Source organism: Megascapheus bottae, chromosome 2, assembly GCF_031878675.1.
Source record: "Megascapheus bottae isolate mThoBot1 chromosome 2, mThoBot2.hap1, whole genome shotgun sequence".
Lineage (NCBI taxonomy): Eukaryota > Metazoa > Chordata > Mammalia > Rodentia > Geomyidae > Megascapheus > Megascapheus bottae.
This window is the reverse complement of record NC_143510.1, coordinates 62,857,295-62,884,603: the sequence shown is the minus strand read 5'-3', so window position 1 is coordinate 62,884,603 and position 27,309 is coordinate 62,857,295. Positions and strand designations below refer to the sequence as shown.

General features: G+C 35.6%; 1 protein-coding gene across 1 annotated transcript in view; it reads right to left on the bottom strand.

Moving 5' to 3' along the window:
- Positions 1-9,314: 9,314 nt before the first annotated feature.
- Tbc1d15 (TBC1 domain family member 15) overlaps positions 9,315-27,309 on the bottom strand; it is a 58,775-nt gene continuing 40,780 nt past the window's right edge. The window contains exons 11-17 of the mRNA XM_090328260.1: positions 25,440-25,556; positions 19,458-19,558; positions 13,494-13,593; positions 13,036-13,133; positions 12,203-12,319; positions 11,576-11,662; positions 9,315-9,711 (exon numbers count right to left, since the gene is read on the bottom strand). Of these exons, the coding sequence (XP_090184386.1) occupies positions 9,493-9,711; positions 11,576-11,662; positions 12,203-12,319; positions 13,036-13,133; positions 13,494-13,593; positions 19,458-19,558; positions 25,440-25,556 (839 nt within the window). The 3' untranslated portion in view covers positions 9,315-9,492. The remainder of the gene's footprint in view (positions 9,712-11,575; positions 11,663-12,202; positions 12,320-13,035; positions 13,134-13,493; positions 13,594-19,457; positions 19,559-25,439; positions 25,557-27,309) is intronic.

Here is a 27,309-nt window from a genome sequence, read left to right as displayed (position 1 = left end):
GGTTAAATAAACATTTCCCCAAAGATACAATCAAAATGTATGTGATAAATGCTTTATATCATCCATCATTAGAAATATTCATTTAAAACACGATGATATACCACTTCAGACCCACAAAGATAACTATAATAGAAATAAAGATAAAGATTCATGAGGCAACAAAAATTTGGAGCCATTTTACATTGCTAATTGTCTTATAAAATGGTTCAGTTACTTTGGAAAAATTCGGTGGCTCTTGGTTACTATGTGGAAAAGAATATAGTTGACTTGAAAATCTATTAGGTAGATAGTTCCCAAAATAATTAGAATTAAAGTAAAAACAGGGTTCAGCAATTTTACTCCTAGGTATATACTCCCAGAAAAATTAAAAGTACTATCCACACAAAAAAAGGGTATATTGTCATGTAGGATTATTCATGTGAAAAAATGGAAATAACTCAAACATCACCCGATGAAAAGACAAAGTGCTGGATGCTGTAAATGAAGTATTATTTGCCAATCTAAAGGAAATGCTGATACATGTTACTATGTGGAGAAGCCACGTTGAAGACATTACAAGTGAAAGTCACACACAAAATAGACCATGTATTATGTGTTTTGGGTTCTTTAAAAGGTCTAGAAGCTGTAAAGAGAAAGACAAAGTAATCCAGGTACTGGTGGCCCAGACCTGCAATCCTTTCTACTACTCAGGAGGCTGAGATCTAGAGGACTGAAGTTCAAGGCCACCAACGGTCAAAAAAACCAAAAATGCCAGGCTCAATCTCAAAAATAACCAGCACAAAAAAAAGCAGAACTGATGAGGCTAAGTGAAATGAACTCCAGGATGTGGAAACAAGAGGTTTATATCTGTGGTTGTTTTTAATGTTCTATGTGAAGTTATTTCTTTTCTCTTTTTCCCCCTTTATGATTTATTCCCTGTTATGGTATCTTACTTTGGTATTGGTATAATATATTTACATTTAGTTATTTGAAATACGGAAAGAAGGGGGAAAACAAGAGGATGAGACAAAGGACAAAGGGTGAATCAATTTGGCAGATATTCACAAGATAGTCTGTTGGAAATGAATTTTACAACTTGGGAGGGGGTAAGGGAAGAAAAAGTAGGAGAAAAACATGGGAAGAAGCTGGGAACAGTGGCTCACCCCTGTAATCCTAGCTATTCAGGAGGCTGAGATCTGAGGATCCATGTTCAAAGCCAGCTCAGGCACCAAATCTAGGAGACTCTTATCTCTAGTTAACTTCTAGAAAATGAGAAGTAGCTCTGTGGCTCAGGGGTAGGGCAGTAGCCTTGAGCTGAAGAGGTCAGGGACAACACCTAGGCCCAGAGTTCAAGCCCCATAACCAACACAAAATATGGGAAAGGGTTTCAATGTTCAAGAAGTAATATACTAACTGACAAATGTAACCCCTCTATACATCACCCTGGCAATAAAAAAAAAAAAAAACTTTTTAAAAGCAGAACTAGGGGCCAGGAGTTTGCCTAGTGGTGGAGTGCTTGCCTAGCATGCACGAAGACCAGGGTTCAATTCCTCAGTACCACATATATAAGAGAAATATGGAAGGGGTGCTGTGGCTCAAGTTGTAGAGCACTAGACTTGAGGAAAGCCCAAGGATGGTGCTCAGGCCGTGAGTTCAAGCCCCAGGGCTGGCAAAAAAACAAAAAAAAATAGTACTGTAAGCATAGTTCAAATGGTAGTATGCTTTCCTAGGTTCAAGTTTAATCCCCTGTAGTGGAGGTTGGGGGGTGTTGGGAAGCACATGCGTTGGCAGGGACTAACTGAAGGACAAAAAAAGGGAAGGTAGTTATTGACATAGGGTTAAGAGCAGTGAAAGTGTTCTAAGAGTAGATATTGGTAAGGTGACAAAAACATGAGAAAGGGTATCAATGTTCCAGAAGTAATGCACCCACTACCTGATGAATGACTATAACCCCTCTATACATTACCCTGACAATAAAATACATTTTTTTACTTTGATAATGACATGCCAGTATCGTGGCACATCTCTGTAATTCTTTTTTTATTTTTTATTGTAATTAATAAAAGGGTTACATGATATTTGCCAGATAGAAGGTGCATTAATTCATATACATTGATACCCTTTCACATGTCTTGGTACCCATTACCCTCCCTCCCCTCCCACCCCGTCTTGGTTTTCCCCCCTTCCCTATCCAATTTCAAATAACCAAATACAAATAAATCCAATATATCAGATAACAAAGTGAGATAATGGGTAATAAAACACATTTTTAAAAAGTAGATATTGGTGATAGTTACATAACTCTGTGACTACATCAAACTTCACCAAACTGTACAATTTAAAAGTGAATTTTACACTACATAAACCTGACTTTTTCAAGCAGCCAAAACCTATTTCTCTTCTAGATAGCCAAGCCAAGTCCCCTTTTTCTCTTCCTGCTTCACAGGCAGATAAATGCAGGTTACTCTCTGGAAAGGATAAAACAAAGGCCTCTGTACTTCAAAAGCACCAGGCATGGTTAAAAGCACAAGAGACAATGATTAAAAGAAGATACATACTAGTTATTGAAGCTCCTAGGACTCAGAAGATTGACGGCAGGAATATACCCTCAAGCTGTATAAAAGGTACTCTTTAGGAAATCTGACCAAGGGGAAGATTTTGAGAGACGTGGATGCAAACATCAAAATAACCAGCAGAAAGTCAGAAGTCTTGCCACTGCAGAGAGAAAATGATAGGCAGAAGGGACAGTTTTCATGTAACAAATCCTATGGAAATCATGTATGTGTGTGTGTGTGGGTGTGTGTGTGTGTGTGACATTGATCATAAAAACCGTCAATTATTATATCCTATAAATAAGCCATTAGCTTTCAATAAGCCTACTTATTCAATAAGTCCTACTTATTTTTCTTGAAAAAAAATTTTTTTTGTTTTGTTTGTTGGTATTTTTTTGTTTTTATTGATGGTGGTAGTGGTTGTGGGGCTTGAACTGTGGACCTGGGCACTGACCCTGAGCTCTTCAGCTCAAGGCTAGTGCTCTATCACTTTGAGCCACGGTGCCGCTTCCAGTTTTCTGGTGGTTAATTGGAGATAAGAGTCTCTTCAACTTTCTTGCCCAGGTTGGCTTTGAACCATGATCCTCAGATCTCAGCCTCCTGAGTAGCTAGGATAACAGGCGTGAGCCATTGGTGCCCAGCTTCTTCTTTGTTCTAAGCCAACATTCTAGTCTACCACATTTGTGTCACAAGTCTTCATTTATTATCCCTGTGCTGAAAGCAGTACAAAGGGATGAGCTTGAGCCAACCTAATGATCAGTTTGCTCGGATTTCCCCCAGTGATATTCACTCCTCAATTTATAATGTACTTCAGATTCCTCAGCAAAAAATAAGCATCCACTCCTAACTTATATAATTTGAATACATAGTACACTAAAATAAGTTAAACTTTTTGGCCATGGTTTAATACTAGATTATTTAATCAATAAAAGGAAATAAGCTTGCAATGGCACTTTTAAGAAACTCAGACTTCTATAACACTTTTATTTTCAAGACATTTACAAAATATTACATACATGGCTAATGCAGTTACTTAAACATACACAAGTGGACTTAAAAAATTAGGCAACAAAGCCAGGTGCTGGTGGCTCACACCTGTAATCCTAGCTACTACTCCAGACGCTGACATCTGAGGATCATGTTTCAAAGCCAGCCCCAATACAGAATTCCTTGAGACTCTTATCTCCAATTAATCACCAGAAAATGGAAAATGGCCCTGTGGAGCAAGAAGCAGGGTAGTAGCCTTGAGCTGAAGAGCTCAAGGACAGTGCCCAGGCCCAGAGTTCAAGCCCCACAACCAACCAAATAATAATAATAATAATAATAATAATAATAATAATAATAATGCAACAACGCAAAGGAGAGATAAAAAATTTGAGACATTACAAAATTCCACTCTCCTGCCCCTAAGTATTCGCAGACTTTCAGTTTAGGGTTTACTTTTTCTGATTATTTGCTATATTGGCTAATAAGATGGGTCTGAGGCACAGATTTATCGATAGTCAAAATATGAAATATTTAGATTTGTGTCCTTTGTTTTAATAATAACCTTCACAAAGGGAGGATAGAAAGTAAAAATATGTAAGGCAATGTAAAGAAGATAAAAACTGAAGCTGGGCATGATGGCTTACACCTGTAATCCTAGCTACTCAGGAGGCTGAGATCTAAGGATCAAGGTTCAAAGCCAGTTCGGGCTGGCTTCTTCCTCTAGAAACAGGAAGTGGGGCTTGGCTCAAGGGTAGGGGGGTAGCCTTGAGCTGAAGAGCTCAGGGACAGCGCCCAGGTTGAGTTCAAGCCACACAACTAACAAAAAAAAAAAACAACTACAAAAACTGAAGTGCAGCAGAGAGTGTTATAGGGAGGCAGTGGCTCAGATAAAACCAGAATGCATGATTCAAACTTAAGATCAAATAACCTTAGCAAGAAGGGAAATAAAGGGTATACCAAGGCTGTACCAGCAATGTGGTATGATTGGGAGAAAGACAAGCTTTAAGATTGTGTTAATTGGGACCAGGAGCTTGGCCTAGTGGTAGAGTGCTTGCCTAGCATACTAAGACTGGGATTAGATTCCTCTGTCCCACATACTTAGAAAGAGCTGGAAATGATGGTTGTGGCTCAAAGAAAGCACAAGAACAGCACTCAGGTCCTGAGTTCAAGTCTTAGGACTGGCAAAAAAAAAAGATTGTGTTAATGCAATGTCTATTTAGGAGTTGAGCAGGGCTAAGAATCAAACTAAGGTTTATTGAAAATCAATGGCTTATTTATAAGAGATATATAATAATAGTATCATTTGTTGATGATACACCATTCCAGGAATATTAAAGAATTCATATGCTCCATTTACCCCTCACAAGTGAAGTAGGCATCATGCCCACATAGAAACTCAAACCAGAAGCAATGGCCATAAAACTAAGCAGTGATTCCACAAGTTCTTCCACCTAAACTGAACCTCAAATCTGTGTTCTTACCCAGAATTCAACACTTGTTTCAAATTCATTAAGATTAATACCATGCTTCCCAGTTCTGGCAGTGTTAGCCTTGACCTGAAGAACTCAGGTACAGTGTCCAGACCCAGGAAACCCTATGACCGACAAAAAATTTAAAATTTAAATTTAAAAAAAGATGCTCTTGATTTGAATCCATTGAAAATCTTAGGACCCTAATACTTAAAAGACAATTACAATAATGAATAGAGAAAGAAATCCCTGTAGTAATCATCTTTTCTACAGGTGTTTCTCCCTTTATTTTAATGGAGGATGGATGTATTCTCATGCCTGGAGTGAGCACATTTTAGTTCTGCTGAGATCAAAAGGAAAAAAAACAGGAAAAGGAATTGTGTGGTGGCTCCAGGATTCTGCATCGACTGCATGACTTTCCATCCCCTTAGGTCCCTTCCCTAAAGAAACGTAATGCCAGCCAGGCACTGGTAGCTCACCCCTGTAATCCTAGCTATTCAGGAGGCTCAGATCTGAGGATCAAGGTTCAAAGACAGCCTGGGTACCAACAACCAGAGACTTATCTCCAATTAACCACCAGAAAATCAGAAGTGGTGCTGTGGCTCAAGTGGTAGAGCCCTAGCCTTGAGGTCAAGAGCTCAGGGACAGTGTTCAGGCCCAGAATTAAAGACCCAAGACAAAAAAAAAGTATTGCTGAAACTCATGAAGCAAATTCTGTATGCTGTAGTTATGAAGTTGTATCCATGAGACTCTTTTCTCCCACCTTTACCAGTCCATAAAACTTAGGTATGATTCACATTAAATAAAGTTTAAAGTAAGATTGGAAAGCAGTATTAGTAAAATAGGAAGAAACTAGAACTATCAATTGGGTTTCTCCTCAATTGCAAAAATCTACTTACCAGCTGGGAGTTTGGCCTAGTGGTAGAGCGCTTACCTAGCAATTCAAATGCTGGGTACTCAGAAGAGCTATGATGGCTCCACACTGGAAAACCATCTGCTTTACAAAGTCAATCTGTGAACCACAGAAGAGATTCTAGTCCCTGTGCAATGAGACCATGTAATGTCTAATGCATCTACACACTGCTGTATTTATTTTTAAAATGATCTAACTGGGTCTTCCACCTTCAGATTAATCTGGTGCTGGAAATATCTATTGCCAAGTCACAACAGAAGTCCATCACTGTGGTCACTAATCTTTTTAATAAAAAAAAAAAGCTGAATCAGACTCCATTGCTCATTGATCACAGCTAAGCTAAGGTGTATTTAACAAGTGACCTTTCATTATTCTAACATTTCAATTTCATCTGTGGAGATTAGGCAAATACGATACCCTTGATCCTGACAGATCTTAGAAAAGACTTTTATTTTTTCTTTACATTGCGTTAATCAATGGGGTAATTTCCCATGGGTGCAAAGTGCTTTAGATATCATTTCAGAAATATGTGCAATATAAACTATCCATTTCTCTCCTACCATGTTAAGGGCAACACTTTTTTTTTTTTTTTTGCTGTTTAGATGGATAGCTACTAAATAGGAGTCTATTTACAAAGTAAATGCCGATAACTACAACAATCCTCAAAAACATCCAACTGAAAATCTGGTAAGATCTCAATAGAAGCATTGTTCAAATGGTAATTATTTAATCACCACCCACCAATACCTGGGTGTATAGCATCATATGACACCAGCTACTGAAACCTTATGATTGTTAGATATTCAGAAGGGACATTGAAAGTTTAGTTTTCTTCAAAATATTAGAATTAAGGAGACAGCCTACATAAAGCAGACTGAAATGACTTTTTACTGAAGTCACTTTTTACTAAAAATGGCAAGCAAAAATTGAGCAAATTGGCCTTAGAAATTCAAGAAACTAATGCTTAAAACTTTTAAGATGTGTATATGACTATAAATCAAAATGTTAGTGAATGAAACACATGTGCTAATAGTTCTAAAACTGCAGAAGAAATTACCTACATACCTACTAAAAGGTAAAAAGGTTGGTATCACTTTCAAAGATTCTCATTCAGCAGATCGGAAGTAGAACTGACCAAGGACCTAGGAATGAGCACTTGATATATTGAGGTTCAGCATATAAAATCACTGGCATTAGTAAAACAAAAATTTACTAGCCTCATGCTAAATGATTCTTCAGTCCTCAGGTCTTAAAAGGCCCAAACTAGAATGATGTCACCCTGGTTATTAACAACTGGTTATTAACAGCATATAAATGAAATTCTAAGTTCTTTGATAAGCATTTAGGTTGCTTCATATAACCTAACTTTAATAATGGGCATGATCATGTGAACCTCCCATATGAATTAGTTGGCATACAGAAAAACCCTGGGCAATGTCAAGCTCAATAAGCAGCACTCACTACCAAATAGGCTGTTTCCTTACTGTTCAAACAAGCCTTAGGCTCTAATAATCAAGTCTAAAGTTGTCTATTAATGAAGAGCTGAAGAACATAAACATATGAAATTATCAAAACTTTAGAAACTGTTTTACAATTTGATACAGAATACAGCACACATTTTACACAAGTGCAAACTTAAACTTTTAAAAAGACAGACCAACGTATACCTGAACTATATATCCTAACAACCTTAGCAGCTCAAGTTCACACAGCATTTTCTAATTGTGGCCTAGGACTTTACCACAATACTGTATTATTAATTCCATTCAAATATGTACTATAGAAATACATACTGCTCAGTGTAAGTTTCAATAAACTTCAATAGTAGTTTTATATGAAAACTTGACTGAAGTTTATAAAATGTATTAAGATTTTTCTTAAATCTGAAGTAGACATCATATTACGTAGTAGAAAACAACCCAAAATGCCACTGTCCAGGAAGAACAAGGAGGACATCAAGATGTTCTAAGCAATTTCCTCAATATCAGGAAATGAAAAGCTGGAGATGCTGAGTCTTCCATCAGTTTACTATTTTTTCTGAATAGGCTTACTCATTATTAACTGATGAACGATAACACAATATTAAAAACTAAAACCTAATGGTTCTACTCTTATGACTGTCACTTAATACTCAACAAGGAAAAAAGTTCCTTTGGTTTCTACATTTCTGGAGGACAGAAGGATCTATCTGCTGGGCCATTTTAGAATCCCACAACTTGTATTTTGCATTCACCATCAACTACAGCAAGACACTATACTGTAATTATGTCCTCCAAGTCCACACAATACACATTTTCATGCTGATGTAAAACATTTGCCTTTACAAAAGGAATTATCACGTGTCTTTATCACTACTATGACTTATTCAGATGATTTTTTTTCAGAACAAAAATATGAGATATTTGGATATATTCTGTCTTTGTGATACTGGTAAAGAACTAGCAGACTACTCCTAAGTGTAATTTAACTGAAAACACTACTTCAACTTCAAGTTTATTTTAATGATATGTACAAGAGTTAACAAATTACAATTAAAACGGAATCAGTTATGCTAATTATACATAACTTAAAATCATGCAATACTGCATGGTAAAAAAAACAGCTTCATACATACAAAAAAGCAGACTCATGATAGCATCTTAAAATTTTTGACACAACATTTTTTCAGAGTATGTTATAAAAATTTAAAGACCTGATTAGTTAATGAATGGTTAGGAAAAATAATACACATTATTAGTAAAATGATGTTACAAGTAGTAATTTTAAAATTACATCAGGTAAAAGGTCTGACTGTAGTCTCATGAATTTAATATTTAGTTAAGAAAATAGTTTTGAAAAATATCTCATATTGAAGCCATGTATCAATTTTGAAGAATCAGGTTATATAAATCATCAAGTTTATTTAAAGAAAATATGCCTATCCTTTTTTATACTTATAAATAGTATTTATACAGTCTTTATATACAAGTGAAGAAAGGTCCAATGTAAAAAATATACTGCCAATCCACTTATACTGGTTGAAATAGTTCTTTAACTATACATTAAATTGCACTGAAGAAAATGTCCAATTTAAATCACCAATTTAAATCACATTCAACCAGCATAAATATTTTAGCTGAATACTATTGTAAACAATAGAAAATTTCCATGTTTTTTAATTTCATCACTGGATAACAATCTACTTCTCACTTAGAATGCTATATAAAGACTCTCGCCATTTAATTTAATCAAATTCCAAACCTGCTTTTAAAAAGTAAACAATGTTTTTCAAAGTGCATAATTTCCAACTCATCCACTTGTAATATTTATCCAATTCCAGTTTATCGGCAAGAAAATAAATGTACTTGCCTATAAAAATAGTAAGGAATGTTATTGAAGGGAAAGGCTATTTGGCAGAAGTAACTACAAAAATAATTAGTTTAAAACTTTGTAAAGCTTTAATGCAAGAACATCAGTACACTGTCTTTCCATAAATCTTAAAGCATGATCAATACCAAGATTTTAAATACCCACTTTTCAAGTACTTGAAAAAAGTTTCAACAAAGTATCTCTTAAAAAAAAAAAAAAAAAAGAAAAAAGGCAAGACAAATGATCATGCAGGTGTCAATCTGCTGACATTTGAGGGCACTGATATCTGTGTCAGACTGTCATCTACATCTCCACTGGCGGCAAGGGCAGGCAAGGTGCTACTCTGAAACGCAGGCGTGGAATCGGTCACATCAGCATTTTCATCTTCACCAGTGTCAGAATCTGGTGTTGTAACTTCACTGTCCTGAAGCTCCAGGATCTGACAGACTGCTTGTGGTAATTCCTGGCATGAAAAATTAACACAAGATCTTTACTCACATTAAGGAAAACTAATCACAAAGAAACACTTTTATTTAAGACTATTTTGATTACTAAATATGAAACTTACTGAGCATTTATTCTAGTATTTACATTCTTCTCTCACCATCATTCTCTACTTTCAGATGAAACCCTATCAATTTATCAATCAATCTCTACTTTCAGATGAAACCCTATCAATCTCTCTATGTATCTATTTATCCATCTACCTACGAAACCCTATCAATCTCTCTATGTATCTATTTATCTATCTACCTACATACCGACCTACCTACTTAACCTACCTATTCACTCTATTTATTTATTTATTTACTGTACTGATACTGGGTCTAGAACTCAGGGCCTGAACACTGTCATAGCATTTTTGCTCAATCATTGGAGCCACAGCTTCTGGCTTTTAGGCAGTTAACTGAAGGTAAGAATCTCACAGACTTTTCAAACCTCATTGCATTACATGTGAGAACCACTCCTGCCTGGCCTAACCATCACTTCCTTTCTCTCTGTCTGTCCCCCTCCCCCTTTGTCCCCCTCCCCTTCTGTGCCCCCTTCTCCCTCTGACTGTCAGTCAGTCTGTCTCAGTCAGTCACAGTCTCTCTCTCTGTGTCTCTGTCTCTGCGCCTCTGCATCTCTCAGCCTCTCTGCCTCTTTGCCATTCTGTCTCTGTCTGCCTCTCTGACTGTCTCTGTGTCTGATTGCCTCTGTCTGTCTCTCTGTCTCTCTATCTCTCTGTCTCTGTGTCTCTCTCTGTCTCTCCCCCTCTCCCTCCCCCCTCTGTCTCTCTCTCCTTCCCCTGCCTCTCTCTTCCCCCCTGTCTCTCCCTCTGCCCTTCTGTCTCTCTCTCCTCCCTCCCCCTCTTTCCCCCCACGTCTCTCCTCCCCCCTCCTATCTCTCTCCTCCTCCCCCCCCCCCCCGTCTCTCTCTCCACCCCCTCTGTCCCTTATCTCTCCCTCTCCCCCCATCTCTCTTTTCAATGTGGTTCCTAGTTCTCTTCAAATTTTCTCCAGATTTTATTATCTTATTTATATCATCTTTGCCCTAAATAAACACAAACTCCTTAAAGAAGCAAATTATTGACTTGTTTTACAACAGAATAACTATCAAATAAATATTCATAGAAATAAGTGTTATAGGGCTAGGAGTTTGGCCTAGTGGTAGAATGCTTGCCTAGCATGCACAACACAGAAAAGCCAGAAGCTGTGCTGCGGCTCTAGTGGTAGAGCTCTAGCCTTGAATAAGCTCAAGGTCCTGAGTGTTCAAGCCTTGGGACTGACAAGAGGGAGGGAGGGAGGGAGGGAAAAGATAAGATAGATTAAAAACATGGACAAGTGATACAATGCCTCAAGTCCCAGGACCAACACCAAAACAATACAAAGTAAGATGCAAAAATCAAAATATGCCAAAAGTATACTGATAATTCTTTACATTTTCTTTCTAGAAGTAATTAAAAACTTACTTCATACAAATTCCATGATATAGACTTAATGCTATTAATTATTTCTTATTAGCATCTGTCTTTATTTGTGGATATTATATATTTAATAATAAATCCTGTTCTGTATTCATTAAGTTGGGTAATGTATAGTCTTATTACAGAAATACTTTTACTATTTTGCTATATTATTTTTTCTTGTCTTAGATGATTAGTCAATTGTTTTCAATTAAATGCTGTAAATGAATAATGGTAAACAAAGAATTGGCTAATGTTTTTTGTATCTTCCCTTAATTTCTTAACACTGGCACTTATTTTAATTGAAACAAGAAAACCTTTCTTTATCCCAGAAAAGAGCAAAAAATAAGTAAGCTTGCAATTATTTGGAATACTGTATTACCTTGCACTTTAACATCTGTAGAGAAATTGCTTCTGCCTTGCAAAGTATATCTTCCACATCAATTTTCATGGACAATTCATTGATATGCTAAAAACATCAATAAAATAAAATGATAATCAAAAAGAAAAGTACATTATACTTTGCTGTATAAACAATTTACCACCAGATATATTCCACTGCAAAATTAAAACCCTTAAAATAAAGATATCCATATACTAGAAATACACAGGAAACCCAACAGTACTTTCATTAGATCATTCCAAGTTTTAAAGCTAAAGAATAGCTATTACATTTACAGAACTTTGAATCTAGCAGCTGTCCCAAATCTGCCAACTCAAAGTTATAAGCAAAGAACTAGTTTTTTTTTTTTTAACTAAACCACAAAGAGTACTTGTTAACATTTCCTTTTCTTCCTAGCCAGATAGGTAAAAAATAATAATAATAATAACTGTCCAATATATACTTGTTAATCTGGTTTGCTCAGAAATCCAGTTCTAGAATCAGGTGCTAGTTAGTGATACAATTTATCTCACTGAAGCAATTCTTAACACTATAAGGAAATGTTCATGAAGACGACTGAACAGAGTAAAGAGCCCAAAATGCTAGAAATCTAAAATAGAGGAATACCTTAAGTATTTCATTAAAGCCATAATGTTTTTCCATTATTTGCTGCTTTTCTGATTCCAAAATAGCACAACAGAGAAGGAGATGGAAATTTTTACAAGGCAGATCAGTCCACATCACCTAGTTAAAAAAAAACAGCTATTTTGTAAATGGTATCCATTCTAAAATATTATCCTATCAGGTAAGTGCTGAACTTTAAAGCATGCGACAGTTCACTGTTTTTCTATTAGTAAATGTAGAATGAAGTGGTCTTACCATTACCTACAAAGTAACTTTGACATCTGATGTATTAGAAATGTGACTCTTTGGATAACTACAACAAATCACTGAGCATAACCATATGATATTGTTATTAATGAGTTACAGTAATAAGGCACATTTAAGATATAAAAATTAAATACATTTTCAGTATTTTATTTTTGGAATCTTCATTTTCACACATAAATCTTCAGCTTTTTGGAAAAATAAAAGCTAAATACTAGATAAAATTAATTCAGTTATATTGTAAAAATCCTTTAATAGCTCTACATTTTAGAACTTATACATATCCCTAATTTTGACAAAAATGGAATCAAAGCTTATACTCAAACAAACAATAGTAATACTTGTTCTTATTTATTTACATATTTATTTTATTATGTTAGGGCCTGAAGTCAGGGCCTCTTATTCTCATCTGACTCTCAACTGCTTAAGCTAGTTTCTACATTTTCTAAATATGGATAATACACTCAAATTTAGGAACTTGGCTTCTCCCCAATTAATGTATTTACAATATCTTCTTTGCAATGTTAAAAAAGACCATAATTCTATATTTATATAATAATTTTAGAACTTACCTCCCATAATCGAAGAATATCTAGAAAACTAAATTCCCTTTTAAATCTGATTAAAAGCCATCTGAAGCAAAAATACAGGTATCCAGAGTCCTGAGATTCTACAGAGAGGGGGAAAAAAATGTGGTTTATTCTTAAACTAATTATGTCAGAACAGTGATGTCTTTCTCAAACAATTTTTTTTTCAAATCCTGGGTCATTAGAAACCCTATACATTTAATTTCATTCTATCAGTTTAAGGAAACAATACAAATATACAAGCAAACTTCCTTTAAATTCACCAAAAACAAAAGAATAAAAAGCTTTAAGTCAGAATTAACATAACATACATTTCAGTCTTATTATCTATACTTTATCTCCAGGGGAATCAAACCAATAGCAGTAGAGCATTTATCTTTAAGAGTTCTTATGTTTTTTCTGTGTGTCCTCCAATTTGGTAGATAATAGTTTGCTAAACTTACCTAAGTAACTACAAAAGCCACTGTCCAATAATCGAAGTAAGGTACTTAGCTGAATTAACTGAGTCTTCATGCCTTGCATTTGTTCTTCAAAGTTTTGATGCTTTAAGAAGAAATAATTATTAGCATAAAATATTTAATAAGTATCTTTAAGTTACTGATAACTAAAACAATGTCTAAGGACACATGTTGGATTTCTATCACATTGGTTATCTTTTTTAAAAATAGTTTAAAAGCTAAAGCAACACTAAAAAAGAAATGGGGGAAAAAAATCCTTGGTCTTTTAAGTATTTTCTCCCTATGTTCAACTGATTTAAAGAGGGATGCAAGAACATCAGCAACAGGTTGATACATTTATTTCCTACACAGCTTAAAAGACTCTGCAAAAGGAATGCATTTCTGAAATTATTTCTACTGTCAAATGTTCTATTCCATCAAATTATTATAGGAAACAAAATTAACTTTTTTAAACATGTATCTCATTCAAATAACTACTTCATACATTTGATAAAAATATGGGATCTGTGAGGTCAAATACATTTTCATAATCATGCTAAAACATTACTTCATTGTACATTTTAATTCTCTCGCAGGCCCAAAGGTTATATATAATGTGTGAAATAGCAACAGACTTAATATAGAGGCCAACATGGTAATCTACCTCATTTGATTTTTGTTTTTAGAACAAAAATTTAAAACTATCCCTCTTCTCAATTTTTTTCATATGGAAAAGTTACATTCCACCATAACTTATAAGTCTTATAATTGTTTTGGGTTTTTGGGGTTTTCTTTTCCGGGGGGGGCAGTCTTGGGCTTAAGCTCAGGGCCTGAACACTGTCCTTGGATTTTTTTCTCAAGGCTAGAACTCTACCACTTGAGCCTCAGCACCACTCCTGTATTTTTCTAAATATGTGGTTCCAAGGACTCAAACCCAGGTCTTCATGCATGCTAGGCAAGCACGCTACCATTAGGCCAAACTCCCGGCCCTCTTATAATTGTTTTTAAAATAATTACTAAATAAGCATTTGCAAATTTCATCAGTATTAATTTTTCATATAATATCAATACATATAGCTCATGCAGACAAAAGTTTCTTTGGGTTTTTTTTAGGAGAGAATAAGTAAGTATTAAGGAGCCCATGAGGTCATGAAGTTTCAGAATGGCTGTTTATTTATATGCTTAAAAAATCCTCAAATCTGCATATATCACTAGCAACACTTGAATCAAGGGGCCAAAAAGTACCCAAAGAATGGGCTTGAATGGGCTTTCAAATCATTCTGACCCTGTTAACTTGTGCCCAGTACCTCATACTGACCTAATGTCCAAACTTTTGTGAAAAGCCTCAGAACTACATCTCTTCCCTAATAGTGTTATTTTTATAGTAAATAATAGTGAGTTGCACTATCTAGCAGATCAGATACAATTTTTTTTTCTTTTTTCTTTTTTTGCCAGTCCTGGGGCTTGAACTAAGGGCCTGGGCACTGTTCTTAGACACTTTTTGCTCAAGGCTAGCACTCTGCCACTTCAGCCACAGCACCACTTATGGCTTTTTTCTGTGTATGTGGTACCAAGAAATCGAACCCAGGGCTTAGTGCATGCTTGGCAAGCACTCTACCACTAGGTTACACTCACAGCCTCAACAATTTCTTGATTTAAAAAAAAGAAAAAAAAAGAAAAAGAAAAGGAATTCAAGCCGGGCACTTGTGGCTTATACCTAATAATCTTAGCTACTCAGGAGGCTGAGTTCTGAGGATGGCAGTTCAAAGCCAGCTGGAGCAGGAAAGCCTATGTAAGACCCTAATCTCCAATTAACTGTCAAGCCAGAAGTGGAGGTACGGCTCAAGTGGGAGAGTGCTAGAGCACCTACGCCCTGAGTTCAAGCCCCAGGCAAAAAAAATAATAAAAAAAATAAAATAAAATAATTCAAAGACTACTCTCAATGAGCTGTTTTTCTTTAATAGACTAACAAGTCATGCCTCCAGCATGTAGGCTGTCTGTGTTTACCAGTAAGACTTTCTGAGGAAACACAACTAATTCACTAATCAGGTCTGTGTTTACCAGTAGAACCTTCTGAATAAAGACAGAACCAATTCACCACAATTTTTGTTCTGATGTGGAAAAAGACTATAGAGTGACATGGCCACTGCTACCCACTGTAGCAATAAAAGAAGAATCCCAAAGTAACACTGAAAAATTACTCATTCCCGGAGAAGTGGAAGATCAATAATACAACTGAAATCCTTTGTATATACATCTATAAACTCTGTGTGTGTGTGTGTGTGTGTGTGTGTGTGTGTGTGTGTGTGTGTGTGTGTGTGTGTGTGTGTGTGTGTGTGTGTGTGTGTGTGTAGACAGGGAAGAAAAAAAGGAAAAAACTAAAACTATATGCCATAGATTATTTGCATTTTTGGAAACATTCCTATATCATTCCCATAATCTAGACAAGTCTTGTGCCTAGATCTACATTAAATGCGAATAAACATCAATCAACATAAATTTATGGACACTAGGTTCAACTAACACAAAAGTAATAAACACTTACATGAAATAAAGCTGTAAAATAAAAACAAGGGGTCAAGAAGCAGCAGCAAAATTTAAGAACATTCAAACAACCCTAAAGCAATGACAAATAATCACAGGGATTATTTTGATCCAACACATACTTCTCTTTCAACCAAATTATTTTTTTTAAGGTGTAGTAAACAATATGCTAAAAAGAGATCTTTTAGCTAAAGACTAGAAAAATCCCCAGACAATCCTCTTCAGGGGAATGGAGAATGCTTACTTTGGAAAAGATAAAAATGAAGGTACTGCAACTTTTTTTTTTTTTTTGCCAATTCTATGCCTTGAACTCAAGGACCTGGGCACTGTCCTTGGACTTACTCAAGGCTAGAGCTCTACCACTTGAGCCACATCACCATTTCTAGCTTTTTTTCAATGCATATGGTACTGTGGAATCAAACCTGGGTCTTGATGCATGCTAGGCAAGCACTCTACCACTAGGCCAAACTCCTGGCCCCCTGTAACTTTTTATACATAAAAAAGACAGACTACAAAGTTTACATTACAATTGTTCAAAAAGTAACATTTATGGGGTATATGATTTAGACAAATGTATTCATATGTGTTTATGTATATGACATTATATGCCTATGTAATAGAACATGACAACATTTGTTTTGTTTTATTTAAAACTTTATGAAAAATTAAACTCCATATGTGCACATTAATTGGGGGCATACCTGCTGTACACAGAGGTTTAAATCAAAGGTTCATGTGTTTCATCTAGGATTCTTCTAGCAGAGGATCACAACAGCTCAAAAGCTATGCACATAAGGTCATATAGGATGAGACTAAAGGAAATGAACTCTAGGATACTGAAACAAAAGGTTTATCTTTGTGATTGTTGTTCTTAATGTACTATGTTATTTCTTTTCTCTTTTTTTCTCTTATGGTTAATCTCATGTGATTACTGTATCTGATTTTGTTACCTGGCATATTGTATATACATTTGTTTGCTTATTTGAAATAGGGAAAGGGAAAAGGGAAAAAACAAGATGATTGGAAGGGGGTGGGAAACCGGAACAAAACCATGAGGAGTATCAATGTGTGGGAAATAATGCACCCACTACCTAACAAATGTAACTGTAACCCCTCTATATATTACCCTGACAATAAAATTTAAAAAAAAAAAGATTCATGTGTGTTTTTTTTCCTACAAAAATATTTAAGCCATCTCAAGAAGGGCAGTAGGAAAACTGATATACCACAAATGAATAAAGGGCAAGATCTCTTTATTAAGGAAAATATAAGGGCTAGTAAACTACAATTAAAAAAACACAAATAAGGAAAGCAGACAAGAATTAAATGCAATCAGTAACTGTTTTACAGACCTTTCTAACAAATGCATCAGATTTTTAGAGCACTTGAGAGTCAATTGGAACTAAGAAGGCAGGCAAAATCAATCAAAGGGTAAGGAAGACAAAACTGTAATATTACTAGGTTACTGAAATTGATCATTCTTCTAAATTATATTACTAGGTTATTGCAACTGATAATCCTTCCAATAATCTGAAATCATTAATTTATGGCGAAAAACTCATTTAAAGATTTGTTAACTTAATAGTAAAAGGACACTTCAAAACTATCAAATCATATGGAACCAATCCAGATGCCCCTTAGTAGATGGATTGGATTACAAAGATATGATATTTATACACAATGGAATTCTATGCTACCATCAGAAAGAACGACATCACCCCATTTGTAAGGAAATGGAAAGAGTTGGAAAACATCATATTAAGTGAAGTAAGCCAGACTCAAAGGAACATAGGCTCAATGGTTTCCCTCATTTGTCATAATTTAGTATATCCTTGGACTCTCCTAGCAGAGGATTACAATAGCTCAAAACCTAGATACATAAGGCCATGTAGGATGAGGATAATTGAAAGGACCTCCAGGATATGGAAACAAGAGCTATATAACATGTGATTGTTGTTCTTAATGTACTATGTTATTTCTCATCTCTTTTGTTGTCCCTTGGTTATTCTCATATTATCACAGTATCTTACCTTGTTATCTGGCATATTATATACACATTTATTTGTTTATTTGAAATAGGATAGGGAAGGAGGGAAAACAAGATGAGGGGAGGGAGTGAGGGGGAGAAATGGGGACAAAAACATGAGAAGGGTAGCAATGTTTGTGAAGTAATGCACCTCCTATTTGGCGAATGTAACTGTAGCCCTTCTATTAATTACAATAATAAAAACAACCTATCAAATCTTATCAGTACATATCTGAAAAGGAATTAAGAGAAGCAGGGATGAGTTCAAACTATAAATACATAAAGTTGAGGACAATAAGTTGGAAAAACTGGAAGAGAAAAGAAAAATAGTCATATAAGGAGAAGATGAAAGTACAATATCTAATATTTACATTCTTATCTCAGAAATGTTGACTTAAATTCTGTATCAAGTAATATGTTAGATAATTACAGATTCAGTTTTTACCTTCTTGCAAATAATATCCAACATAAAGACTTAATCAATTTTTTTTATTATTATTATATTATTGCCAGGCCTGGGCTTGAGTTCAGGGCCTGAGCACTGTCCTTGGACTTTCTCAAGGCTAGAGCTCTACCACTTGAGCCTCAACTCCACTTCTGGCTTTTTTTCTATGTATGTGGTACCGAGGAATCGAACCAGGGTCTTTGTGCATGATAGACAAGCACTTTAACCACTAGGCCAAACTCCCGACCCCTTAGCATCCATTTTTATTAACATTATTTTGAAAAGAAACATACAGTGACATATATGGTTAAGACTTTATATTTTACACACCTTTACTTATATGCCTCAGCCTTTTTTCTTTCTCACAAAATGCTTTAAAAGACATATTTATCTCTGCTAATGCTCTCTGTTGTTATTCTAGCTCTGTTGTTATTCTAGTGTCTCAAAGTTATACTGAGAATAAAAATATTTTCTGCTAATATGTACATATAGGCAAAACTTATTTCTAATAATCACCTTCTTCTAGAAAAGTAGCAATGAATTACAAAGAAAGTGTCAGAGTTAGAAATAGTGAAAAAATGTAGAAAAAAAATCAGGTATTAGATAAAATCTAAGATATTCACAAAATGTAAGGTTATCTCTAAAACTGGCAAATTCAACTACTTCATAAAACTAAATTCACGAGTATTCTGTATGAATCATAGTTCTAAACTGAAGTAGTTAGTGATATTAAATTCTGTATTATAGGCAATATTATCTATTTTTTATGTTAAAAGTAAGTCCAATATTTCCAAGCCTCTTGAAAGGCTAAAAAAAGAAGTGAATCTAACATGAAATTATTTTTTAAAGTTCCATCATAGCTGACTAAGTATAAAAAAAATCAGTTGTTTATAAATAAGATTATACAACTAAAACTTTCAAAATCAGTTTGAAGGAAAAAAATCTCTATTCTTACCATTTGGTTCATGTAAGCAGCAAAGCACCAAAAGGCATCCACTTCATTCTCCATCACATATAAAAGAGGGGAAAGTAAGTCACTCATTCCTTGCACATATCCTAAAAAGGAAGAGAGTAAGAAGTCTCTGAAACTTTAGCTGTCTGTATCCTTTTAGTGACACTATTTCACTAAAAATTGTCCATTTGCTTTTGATTTAAAAACTGGAAGGCAGTGGTGTTTGTGAAGAAAAATAAAAACAGAGGCGGTCAGCTAACCAAGTAAGACAAATGAGTTGGTTTCAGAGGTCAATCAAGTGTATAGCTACCAATGCATCTTAGGATAAATAAAATGAAGAGTAATATGTATGTCTTAGGATAGATAAATACAATCAAGAGTAATATATAAAAGTCATGAGAAATGAGGAATAAAGAAAGAACCTAAAGGAAAATCACATATAAATGAGTATGTGCTCAAAAGGAGCTGTCAACCATGAACTGGCCCAGTAGGATAAGAAGTAAAAAATGGTTCAAATGCTTTACAAACTGATAGATGAAAGCACAGAAATTACAAACAAAATTATTTAACTCTTCTAAGCTGTAGCAATAGCCTTGTAGCTATGTCCTTCCTTTATTTACTCCTCTTTCTTTACTTACTCCTAAACAACCAATTACCAACTGGGTTTATCCCCATCATTTTTTTAGCTAATATTATTTAACTATCTTTCTTCTGGTAGTATTATAATTTCTCTATAATTACCCTACACCCATTGATTAAAGAACAAACTGGAACATTAAGGAATAAGACCCCTGGCTATAAAACAAACGAAAGTATTACTATGCTTTACAAGTTGTTGGGGGCCGAGTAACGCCATTCTAATAACTTTCTGCTGAGACCTGTAGTAGGGTAAACAATTGGACCTCTTTATCCTGCCCACCTGTTGTGCTGATAGGCTCCCGCACCCAATATAAGGAGGGGAGTTTTAGAGAGGGGGAGATTACTGCCTTGATGAAGCTGCGTGGCGTTTCTGTTCGTGCTCCGGAGAAGCAAGGCTGAGTGCTGGAGGACAGTGGGCCCTCTCCTCTCGTGGCTTGGACTGGTTGGGGTGTGTTTTTCCCATCCCTCCTCAAGAGGGACTGGGGATGAAGGACCCTGACACAAGTGGATATATCATACTTCTTTTTGTACTTCCACTCTACTAAAAACTTAATACTTTGTTTTGAAATGTATTTTCAAACACCTAGGACAACATTTTAAATGGTCAAATCTGGTAACTTTTATACATGTGTTAAAATTAAATAGACTTTGTGTTGGGGAATAGGGGGAGAGAAATCCTGGGGCTTGAACTTAGGCCCAGGCGCTGTCCCTGAACTCTATTTGCTCAAAACTAGTGCTCTACCACTTTGAGCCATGGTCTAATTCCAGTTTTCTGGTGGTTAATTGGAGTAAGAGGCTCACAGACTTTCCTGCCTGGCTGGCTTTGAACTGCAGTCTTTAAATCTCAGCCTCTTGAGTAGCCAGGATTACAGGCATGAGCCATCAGCACCCAGCTAAATATACTTCGATTTGTAACTTGGAAAGTCTGTAGAACAAACCATCTTTCATTTGCAGATCCAAAGCTTACATTTAATTTCAGTAATAAGATTTTATATATACTGAGCTGAATAAAATCTAACAGTCCAACATATAACCAATAAAATATTCATAAAGTATTTTAAATTTTTTTTTCATGCTGTCTTAGCAATCTAGTATTACACTCACTGCAGTTTCAAGTCAAACAAGCAAAAACCCAGGTGCTCCTCGTGACTAAGTACTGCCACACTGGGCAATCCAGCTTCACAATTTCAGAAAAGCTTACCTTTTTATTCAGTCAAATCTATTTGAACTGAATTTTTTCAGTACTGGTATTTGAATCTCAAATCTTAAGGCTTAGCCATGTGCCCATCATTACACTGAATCTATTTAAAGGGTTTTTGCTCTTACGTTTAAAAAATAGGAGGCAGTTCTGCTGGCAACCACACACAATTATATATCTCTCTGTTTTGCAAGAAAAGTTTCTAAATGACCCTAGAAAGTTGGTAAGGTATCTCTTGAGAAAATTCAACTCAAACAGGCAATAAAGTTAGTGTTCCTAAAAGGCAGCACCCAGCAATTTAGAAAAGCTAAAAGCATCCCTTGTAACCAACTCACCTTTTTTTGCTTTCTTCTTTCTGAGGCTATAGTTTAGACTTTTTGATACTTGTGGGTACAAAGGCATGTTGGGGAAAGGAATTGGGGATGGATTAGGAGTTAGGGCAGATGGGGGAATCCCAGATTCCAGCAGAACTGATAAAAGAAGGGGTGAGGAAGAAAATGGACCAGGTAGAGAAGAAAATCTGCCTTTTCCTTCTCTTGGTGTGGGTGGAAGTGGTCCCGCCTCATAGGCGGAAATGAGGTTGGAAATGAGGGGTGGTACCCTCTGTAGTACAAGGCTTGTGGCTTATTGTATGGAGACTATGGTTGGTTCGTTTTTTTGTTTTGTTTTGGTGCCAGTCCTGGGGCTTGAAATCAGGCGTATTTCTGTGCTTTTATTTCTCTCAAGGTTAGTGCTGTACCACTTGAGCCACAGCTCCACTTGCAGCTTTTTCCAGTGATCCATTAGAGATGAGAGCCTCACAGGTTTTATTGTTTTTCTTTTCCTGCTCAGGCTAGCTTCGAACTGCCATCCACAAATCTCAGCCTCCCTGAGTAGCTGGGATTACAGACGTGAACTGCCAAGCCTAGCACAATGTTAACTTTCTTTCCACCCCTCACCCCTTCCATGTCAGGGAGGTGTATTCTCTTCTGCTAGCTTGGCTTGGCGAGGCCCAGGAAAAACAAGTGGCCAGGAACTGCCCGAGTGGGTGAGATTGTCACCCAGGATTGTACCACAGCCCCACTCCATCCACTGGCCTCCCCTAAGAATGGACTCTGAGCTCAAGGGAAAAATATGCCAATGCTAATGGTGAAATGTTTTTGCTCTTCATGACGAATGGATTTTTTTATTATTATTATTTTGTTGTTGTTATTTGCGCTTCTGTTTTGAACCAAGTCCTAGAGCCAGCTGGAAATAATCATCTAGGGGCTACAGTGATGATGCAGCCATAAAAAGATGACCTGTTAGATGATGAGAATGTAAAATAGTCCATTTCCCCCCACCCCCTCTTGTTTTTGTTTTCTGGATATTCTATTTTACTGCATGTTTTCTTCATTTTTAATCAATAAAGAATCAATTGTCAAAAAAAAAAAAAGAAGTTAGTGTTCAGTTTATCTTAGGATCCCCTTACAAATAAGTGAAGCTAAATTTTCTATGGCCCTGCTCAATCAGTTAATGCTATGCTTTTCCATGTAGCCTCACTATGAAACTTTGTTTTGTCTACACTGAATGCTGTGGAAATATACGCCTCTCTTCACATAGAGTAAAAGTTCACCTGGGTTCCCATGAAAGACAAATAATTAGTACAGTTCCAGACAAGAAGCTATCAAGACATTAGAGAAAACAACTAAGAAAAATAGCATGTGACAAGACAAAGCATTTCCATAAATTTAATGCTCATAATTTCTAAAAATAGTGTAATACTTGTTCAAAATGACTAAGCTAGGAAGAAAACCAAATTGCTATCACTAACAGTAAAAACAATGACAAATATTAAATCAATACCAATTAAAGCACAGAGGAACTCTAATCTGAATTCAGCAAAGTACTATTCTACTGAGTCTGACTACATATGGTTAAATTTTCAAAGTATGCTACTCAAAAAATTTACAAAGCACCTTTCCTCTGGGGGGTAGCTTTACTATTAATCCTCTGCGTGAGGGAGTTTACTATTAAGTTATAAAAAATGAAAATTTCTAAGAAACTAAACCTTTAGGCCCTCAGTTTTCATGAGCTCACTATCACATTTTCTTTGGCACATCTTAGCTAAAGCAAGTAGTCAAATTAATGTTCTGGTAGCCTTTAAACTATTATATTTCATATATGATGTTCTTTTGAGTATGTCTTGAGTTGTGAAGGTTCAACTATATGTTAATTCTTTTTAATTAACAAAGATTAAAGTCATTTAAATTAGTATTCAGTGGCAATCAGATCCCATACTACAGCTGACTAGTGCAGATCTTAAGCAGCACTACACTTCCACTGCAGTTCTCTGAAATTGTTTTCTTAGCAATCTTCTTTCAGTAGAAAGGTTTGAGAAATGAGCCCTTATCATCCTAATGCATACTTTCTTAGGTTGAAAAGAAAAACAACCTATGTACAAATCAATTTTCTGGGTAACTAAAGCTTAGCCCTAGAGTATCAAACTCGAAGAAAAGCACCTTAGGAATTAGAAATCATTTTTTTAAAAACTCAAATTAGATATTCACCTGTCTTCCATGCAGCATTCTAAGTATAAACTTATAAAACTATTCAGGGTTATCAATATGAACATATACTTTAAGGAAAGAAATCTCCCTTGGGCACTTCCTGAAGCACAACTAAAACTTACTCATGTTTTTCTTTCTGCCTTTGATATTTTTTTAAATCTCCTCACTACCAAGACATTGTAATACATACCCTTCTTCTATAGCTAAAAAGCAAACCAATTCAACATGATTGAATCATCTACAGACAGTGAATTTATTGCACAAGTTGCTTCACTATGAATAAAGGGCAAAAGTATGTTCCATTGCTTTTGTAAAATCTATCTTGGCTTCTCACAGTTGGTGGGACCTTAACTATCTTTCAGATAAATGAAATGCCTGAATAGAAAGAGAATGGTGTTAGTGTAGACAAACAGTTATGGTAAACTGTTGCGTTCCTGTGGTAATGCATGACTGTGTATGAATTCCTATTTCAATTATCATCTGAGAATGGCGCAATGTCTCCTGCTCCCAAGGACAACTGGCTTGTGCTGTATAGTAATAGCAAATTAAAACAACTATTGACTAGGGAGCTGAAAATATAGAGATAAGAATGCCAGCCAATAATAAATATCTGGGTCTCTAAATTCAGATCTATTTACTACTTATGCAACTGTAAGTCACTCTGAATCAATGATCACCCTACTCATAAAGTGGAGATAAAATTAAAATCAAATCAAGTATGAGAGCTCTCAAGACTAAAATGTAACTCTAACAATATGCTTTCAATATGTTTACTGAATATCAGTAAATTTACTTTATATCTTCCCCTAACTTACAGAAAGAAAAATTAAAAGAATTTACATAGATATAAACTGGAAGATATTACACCTTTACCACTGAGTACCAGTCATTTTCTCTAAAAGAGTTCAAAGCTCTATTGAAAACATCCATTTTTTGTTATTTCCTGGCTGGCAGCTATTCATAAACAAATCACTTTTTCTTTTTATGGCTGTTTAAAGGTTAATGCTTAGAAACTTTGTTGGTCCTTTAAAACAAGACTGGCTAGCATTGAGTGGCTCATACCAGTAATGCTAGCTACTCAAGAGGTTGAGATCTGAAGTATCAGTTCAAAGACAGCTCTCAGGTAGAAAGTCTGAACCTCCATTTCAAAAAGAACCAGCAAAGCCAGGCATGGTGGCTCACACTTGCAATCCTAGCTACTCTGGAGGCTGAGATCTGAGGATCAAGGTTCAAAGCCAACCCAGGAACAAAAGGACATCAGACTCTTATCTCCAATTAACCTCTGGAAAACAGGAAGTGGGGCTTGGCTCAAGGATAGGGTGGTAGCCTTGAGCTGAAGAGCTCTGGGACAGCACCCAGGCCTGATTCAAGCCCCATGACCCACAAAACATAGAAATAAAAATAAAAATTTTTAAAATAACCAGCAAGAATGGAGGTGTGGCTCAAGTGGGAGAAGACTAGCCATGAGCAAGAAAAACCTAAAGAGCACAAGAAGACGTAAAGAAGGGAGGAAAGGGGAGAAGGCCATTATTACCTATTTAACCTAAATGGTTAATAAACCTAAATTCCAAAACCCCACACAAAAATCTTTTCAAATCAGGGCTTGAGAGGATCACTTACCCAAATCAAAATCATACATACAATAGGTCATCAAAATGTCATGAAGCAAAATCAACCCTGGATTATCTTGACCTTCATAAAATTTGTTTGTTCGATCTGTTCTGTTAACATCTTTTTCTAAAAGAAGAAAAAAAAATCATATATTTAAAAACTTTTCAAAAAACACATTCTTATAAAACTTACATCTTATAAGTATAGAATTTATTTTTCTTGTTAGTACCCAGGGCTTACTTAGTGAAAAAGAAAAACCCATGAAATTCACATAAATATGGAGTATATTAACATTTTGGAATGTTTTCAAAATCCAATCCACTTCCACATGGGAAATTATTTTTAATATTTTCCTATTTTAATGTAAACATAAAAACTACATAACGGGAAACATTTTGCATAGTTTTTATAAGTAACACTAGGTAATATTCAAATTAGCAATAAAAATTAGTCCTTAGCGCACAATATAACAATAATACTTGAAACAAAATTCAAAAAAGCCACTATCACACAAGCACAATTAAAGAGCTGTTTCATTCCTAATTGCGTCGTTCATTTTAAGAATTATCAGATTCCTTGTCATATTCCATAATCATATGTACTTCCTTATTTTCATAAATATACTATTCAATTAGATTCTATAAAAATTAAAATCTACATTTTTATGACAGTTAAAAAAAGCAGAAATGGATCCTCACTTTATCAAGGATTATTACCCATGTATATTTGCCTAAATGTATGGAAACATGTTTCCTTCTTTTCCTACAAGGTCCATTCTGCTACTCTGAATTTTCAGGTATGCCTAGTCATTAAAATGTTGCTCAGGCTTCAGAACAGGGTGGTTTTCTTTGTGGAATGCTTTTGTCTGGATTGAATAAAAATAAGTTTTTAAAAAAAAAAAAAAACAGAAATGGGCCTAGCCAGATGGGCAATGATGCAAGTTTGAGGGAACAAAGTTGCATACACATGAATCACACCTACAAATTATATCTCCCACCTTAATTTACAAACTCACTCATGAAACATTTTTCATAGATTTTTAAGCTAGATCCCTAAATGTCCTTAAAGCTCTTGCTTCACACACTCCAACAAAAAAGACATCAGCTGGTCACTGGTGGTTCACACTTGCAATCCTAGCTACACAGGAGGCTGACACCTGAGGGTCACAGTTCAAAGCCAACCTGGGCAGGAAATACCTTGAGACTCTTATCTCCTATTAACTACAAAAAATAAAATAAAAATATCCAGAAATGAAGCTGTGACTCAAGTGAAAGTATGCCAGCCTTTAGCAAAAAAGCTCAGGGACATTGCCCTGGTCCTGAGTTCAAGCCTGAAACACAGACAGATGGACGGACGGGCAGACGGGCAGACGGGCAGGCGGGCGGGCAGGCAGACACAGACAGACACACAGACAGACAGAGACACACACACGCAGAAACAGAAACATTATCATAAATATCCAGTCACAATTCCGTTCACATGTATCTTGTTGTGAAAGATTACAAATACAGGCCAGGAGTTTGGCCTAGTGGTAGAGTGCTTGCCTAGCATGCATGAAGACCTGGGTTTAATTCCTCAGTACCACATACATAGAAAAGAAGCCAGAAATGGTGCTGTGGCTCAAGTGGTAGAGCTCTAGCCTTGAGAATGCCCAAGGACAGTGCCCAGGACTGGCAAAAAAAAAAAAATTACAAATACAGCATTCTCTAAACAAGAATCCTCCAGTAAAATAGGAAGAAATAATTGAAACTCTAATTAGGTCACTCTATAACCGATTCTGTTATAAAGCTATATACCTAGCTGCTCCCTACTAAACTAAATAATTGAAAAATGTTCTGAAAACTCTATAAAGATGGGCACAGTGATGCCTCTAATCTAA